General features: G+C 59.7%; 1 protein-coding gene across 11 annotated transcripts in view; it reads left to right on the top strand.

Moving 5' to 3' along the window:
* The window catches only part of ARNT (aryl hydrocarbon receptor nuclear translocator), an 18,240-nt gene continuing 16,175 nt past the window's right edge, over positions 2,636-4,700 (top strand). For 10 of the 11 annotated variants that reach the window (XM_021376464.1, XM_021376461.1, XM_021376460.1 and 7 more), the window contains exon 1: positions 4,562-4,673. In XM_021376464.1, coding sequence (XP_021232139.1) covers positions 4,564-4,673 — 110 coding nt within the window. In that variant the 5' untranslated portion in view covers positions 4,562-4,563. Of the gene's footprint in view, positions 3,337-4,561; positions 4,674-4,700 lie in introns of those variants that run through there. The other variant, XM_021376455.1, reaches the window with a different exon arrangement.

The raw sequence follows: 4,700 nt of genomic DNA, 5'->3' as shown, positions 1-4,700 counted from the left end.
GGGGCGGGGGGGGTGAACCCGTAACCTTGCGGACACCGGGTTACTCCGGAGGGGGACCGACCCCGGGTCCTGCCAGAAACCTAAAGCAGCTGCCAGGATCCCATCCTTCCTCTCCTGGTTCGGACGCTGCCAGGGGCACCCAGCCCCCCCAGTTTGGGGGGGCTGGGTGCCCCTGGCAGCGTCCGAACCAGGAGAGGAAGGATGGGATCCTGGCAGCTGCTTTAGGTTTCTGGCAGGACCCGGGGTCGGTCCCCCTCCGGAGTAACCCGGTGTCCGCAAGGTTACGGGTTCACCCCCCCCGCCCCCTCCCCGTGTGCCGAGATCAGAACTCGAGCTGCTGCGTCTTTCTTTTATTTATTTTTTTTTTTATTCCTCTGCTGCGATGTCGGCTTGCGGTCGCCGGCTGTCGTCGCTTGCGGCTTGAGGCCGACGAGGTCTGGGGGTTGTGAGACTTGCTCGGGTTCGAGAGGGTGACTTCAAATTCGAATGGGATCGGAAGCGTTTGTGGCTTGAGATGCTGAGGGAACACATGGGGGTTGTTCGTCGGTGCTGGTGCTGAGGCAGGGCTGAAGAACTCACATCTGGAAACAGGGGGCTGTGGTTTCACGTCGTGAGCTGAAACCCTCCAGCCATCGCAAGTGCAGAGGTTGCGTGCTGGGGGAAAAAAAAAAGAGAAAACCACACACACACACAACAGCAAAGCCGCCGAAAAGGAGCGTTCCCGATGCGGGTTGGCAGCACATGTGTCTGGAGGAGAAGGTATCAAACTCAAGGGCTCGTCTCGCAGCTCCTGGTGCGCAGCAGCATCCCATGGGGCAGGGCTGTGGTTCCAGGGAGCAAAGCCCCCCACCTGGTGTGTTCGTGGTGGGGAGGGCTCTGCTGGGAGCTCCCCTCTCAGCATCGTGGCTCGGCAGGCAGAGGCCACGCAGATCGGGAGGGAAGGAGCTCTCTGGTGCGCACAGTGAGAGTGGGGAACGCGCGATGCGAGCCCGCCCTGCGAGGGTCATGGAGAAAGGAGGATGTTTGGGAGGGCGTAACGGGGCGGTGTGGTGTTTTGCATACAATAGGAAAAGCTCGGAACCAAAAAGTTCTCCGGGAGGAAAAAAAGAAACGTCAACATCTGGGTTTAATATCTCTGAGAAACAGCGGAGCGACCCGCGCCAGCTCGGTGCTCTGACAGCAGAGGGAGGTGCTTGCTCTGGGTGAGCTCTATATCCGTGGAGGTTACCGGTCCATTAATTGCTTAATGGGTTTCATGATTAACTGGGGCTCTTAGAGCCCTTCTGGCTGGGTGAGCGTGTGGTTTATCGGCTGCTGCTTGTGGACCGCTGCGGTGGGAAGGGGCTTCCCGGTTGGTTTGCTGGGAGCTGATTTCTGTAGGGCTTCGTGGGGAGGGCTCCGCGGGGGTAGGAGCACTGCACTGGGAGCTGAATCACGGGGGAGTTTAACCTAAATCTTGGTAAGAGGAATCTGCTGAGCTGAACCCGGCCCTGGAAAGCAACCGCACGCTGCTGGGGCTGGAAACTGCCCTCAAGCTGCTCCTGCTGCGCGTGGTGCAGTAACAGAGCGTCTCAGAGCCCGTCTCCTGAATCACAGCTTTGAATGGCTTGGGGTTGGTTTTTTGTTTTTTTTTTTTGCTCGTTTGTGACTTTATTTCTGAAGTTTCTCGCTGCGGAGATGCAAGCAGTGGTGGCAGAGCCCTTCCCAGGGCTGGGCTGGAAGGGTGGCCCTCGAGGTGCTGCTCCCTGCGCTGCCCTCGCACCTCTTCCATCCTGGGTCCAGCTGTTGGATGCGTTGAGCTCGTGCTGGCACGTCCCCATTCAGGTACAGACAGGGATCCTTAACGTCTTGGCACTGCCCTCTGCTTGTCTGTTCTGGCCTTCGTTAGATATGAGACGTGCCAAGGGAAAGCAGGGACTGATGCGGGAAGGCCCAGAGCAGAGACCTGAGGGGAATGCAGCTCATTGCAGCAGTGGCCTCGGAGCTCACAGGAGCGTTGCCTGGGACTGCTGCTGCAGAAACCGCTCTGAAGAGCGACCATGAAGCTCGTCCCTTTCCTCGCTCTCGGGGTTGGTTGTTTTGGAGGAACGTGCTCGTTGCCTCGTGTTATTCCGGAGTGCTTGAGAGCTGCTGCTCTCACCGCTTCCCATGTGGAGTTGGGTCCCTGCCCCCTCCACGTGGTGCCATGTGCCGAGCTCTGGGAGCTGCTGTTCCCAGCAGGAGTTCGTCCGCTCCGATCCCACTCGATCCCGGTGTCAGGTTGTTGCGTGGTTGCTGGGGACGGGATGCGAGTTTCGTGCTGAAAGGAAAAACTGCACCCGCGTTGTGAGCGCCGCAGGAACTCAGAGGGGTGAAGAGGCCCAAACTCCATCCCCTGCCCCGGGGATCTCCATGGTTTGGGGCTGAGGGGCCCGCAGGTCCCCGTGGAGGAGCACGGAGCCCCTCAGCATGGGGAGCAAAGCGTTATCGGTGCACGTTCCCAAACGTCCCAGCATTTCATGTGCTGCTGTGGGGGGGAGGACGCGCTGCACCCCGAGAGGTGAACGTTTCCGAGGAGGAGGAGGAGGCTGAGGGCAAGGTGTGGGGATGGCATGAGGGGCTGCTCCTCACTGGGGTCCTGGGAAGCAGTGGGAGGCCCTGCCCCCCCCCTCCCCGGCCCTATTTACTCACTGATTTGCAGAGGAACCGAGCAGCGTCGCTTCCTTCCCCTGCCCTGAGCCGGAAATTCCTCACTCCTTCATGAAAATGGAGCAGCACTCCAGGAACTTCATTTCTGCTCCAGTCGTGGCCTTTACGGCCGCGCGTCGAAGAACCGCGGGCTCCCAGAAGAAAAACGGGTTCCCAGAAGGAACCTTCCAGCCCGGTTTGCCTGCACCCAGCGCAGCCCTGGGCTGCCGGGCTCCTGCACGCTGGGATTTGGCTTGGGGGGGAGGGAAGCTGCAGGGAGAAAGTCCTCCATCAGCAGCAGAGCCTGGGAAGCTGAGTGTGCAGAGCACGGGGAGGTGGGGGACGGCGCAGATGGGGAACCTTGGCTGCCAACTCGGGGGGAAGCGATGGCACGCGCAGCGCAGCAGCTGAATTGAGTTGGTGTCTTCGTGGGGGAAGCAGACTGGGCAGCGGTGCAGGGGAGCAGCGTGAGCAGGGGAAAAGATGAGTTCTGGGAGGAACGCCTGGAGTTGTGAGCGTGTGTTTGCTGGCACGGAAGCGAACTGCCCAGCAGAGGTGGCTGCTGGTTGCTCTGCCCTGCTGCCGCCTGCCAGCACGGCGAGGTCTGCCCGCGTGAGCGCTGCTGCCGGGTTAGAATGTGAAGAGGAAGGAAAAAGGAGTTAAAACCAGGTGAGCAGGCTGAAAATAGTTCTGTGGGCTTTTCCTGTCCCGGGAGGGTGGGATGCAAAACGCTGTGCTTCGCTCGAGGTGAGGAGTTACCACGGGGCGTTGCTGCACAGATGTTTTTCATGGCACAGCTGCCCCAAGCTTCTTGCCTGGCAATGCTTAGTGCTGTTGGCTCAGCTGAGATTTCACTGCACCAGAGCACTGGGCTTGCTTTAGTTTTTTAGTTTTTTGGCGTATTTGTGAAGCCTGACTTGGGTTCTTTGCTTTCCCCTCCGACGTTGGCAGCGTTGGGTGCTTACGCGGCTCTCGGTGCCGTGGCCAGCAGGCCTGGTGGGGTGCGTGTGTCCCCTCGACCGTGACAAAGCAGGGCTGTGTTTGTGGTGGCTCGGGGTTTCTGATCCTTCGAGGTGCTCTGCACAGCTCAGCTCATGAGGGTTGCGGTGGAAGTTCCCTGCCTGAAGTGACTGCGTTGGTAGCGGCCGCCTGGCGACCGCTTAGCAGAGAACGGCAGAGAACCACAGCTGCTAAACGTGGATAGAGCGGGTTTATTTCAGAAAAAAACACGGGGAGAAAGGTTTTTAACGTCTGGGTCCGGTGCCCCTTTTGTGCTGGTTCTGCTCACGAGGCTCAGCGTCGTTTTGGGGAAGAGCTGGTGCTGCTGTGGGAGTGTGGTCGCTTGGGGGTGGTAATGGTGCCTGCGGTGCCCCTGCGTCGGTGCTGCGGAAGAATAGGAACTGCTGTCTGAAAGCCATGGCTTGCAAGGAGCCTTACAAGCACTGTAATTAATTCTGTGTCTCCCGAGCCTGGAGAAGAGCCCTCGTCAAGAGGGGGTGCGCCCTTAGTGCGCTTTAGGTGAACCCACGACTCCTCTCCCCTTCTGCAGAGCTGTGTGGCTCGCAGCTGGGAGCGGGCGCAGCCCCTGCCCACGGTCACACCGGACTCCTCCTCCTCCATCTAAAAAGGAGACAGCATCCTTTAATTCAAGGATCTAAGCTTCTGAGCTTATGAAAACAGCATGTGCTCCAAGCTCGAGATGGGCCCTCAGTGCAGAACGTGGGGAGGCAGTAGATGAAAGGGCTGGAAACACGTGGCACAGAATCTCTCCACTTCAGGCGGTGCGGTTGCTTTTAAGGAGAGCTGTGTGCTGAGATCCCATCTGCACTGGAGGAAGGTTTGGTGTGGCAGCGGGTTATCTTTCTTCCCCCCCCCCCCCCCTCCCCCCGTTTAGAAATGGCATCGGATGTCTCCTCGCTGGGCGCTGCCGTCGGCTCAGGGAACCCCGGGGCCGGAGCTCAAAGCGGAGGAGCCATCGTGCAGAGAGCGGCCAAGAGGCGGCCAGGGTGAGTGTGAGCCCTGTGCGTGGGGCT

This window comes from Numida meleagris, chromosome 24 (genome assembly GCF_002078875.1).
Source record: "Numida meleagris isolate 19003 breed g44 Domestic line chromosome 24, NumMel1.0, whole genome shotgun sequence".
Taxonomy (NCBI): Eukaryota; Metazoa; Chordata; class Aves; order Galliformes; family Numididae; genus Numida; species Numida meleagris.
This window is presented reverse-complemented; position numbering and strand designations above follow the sequence as displayed.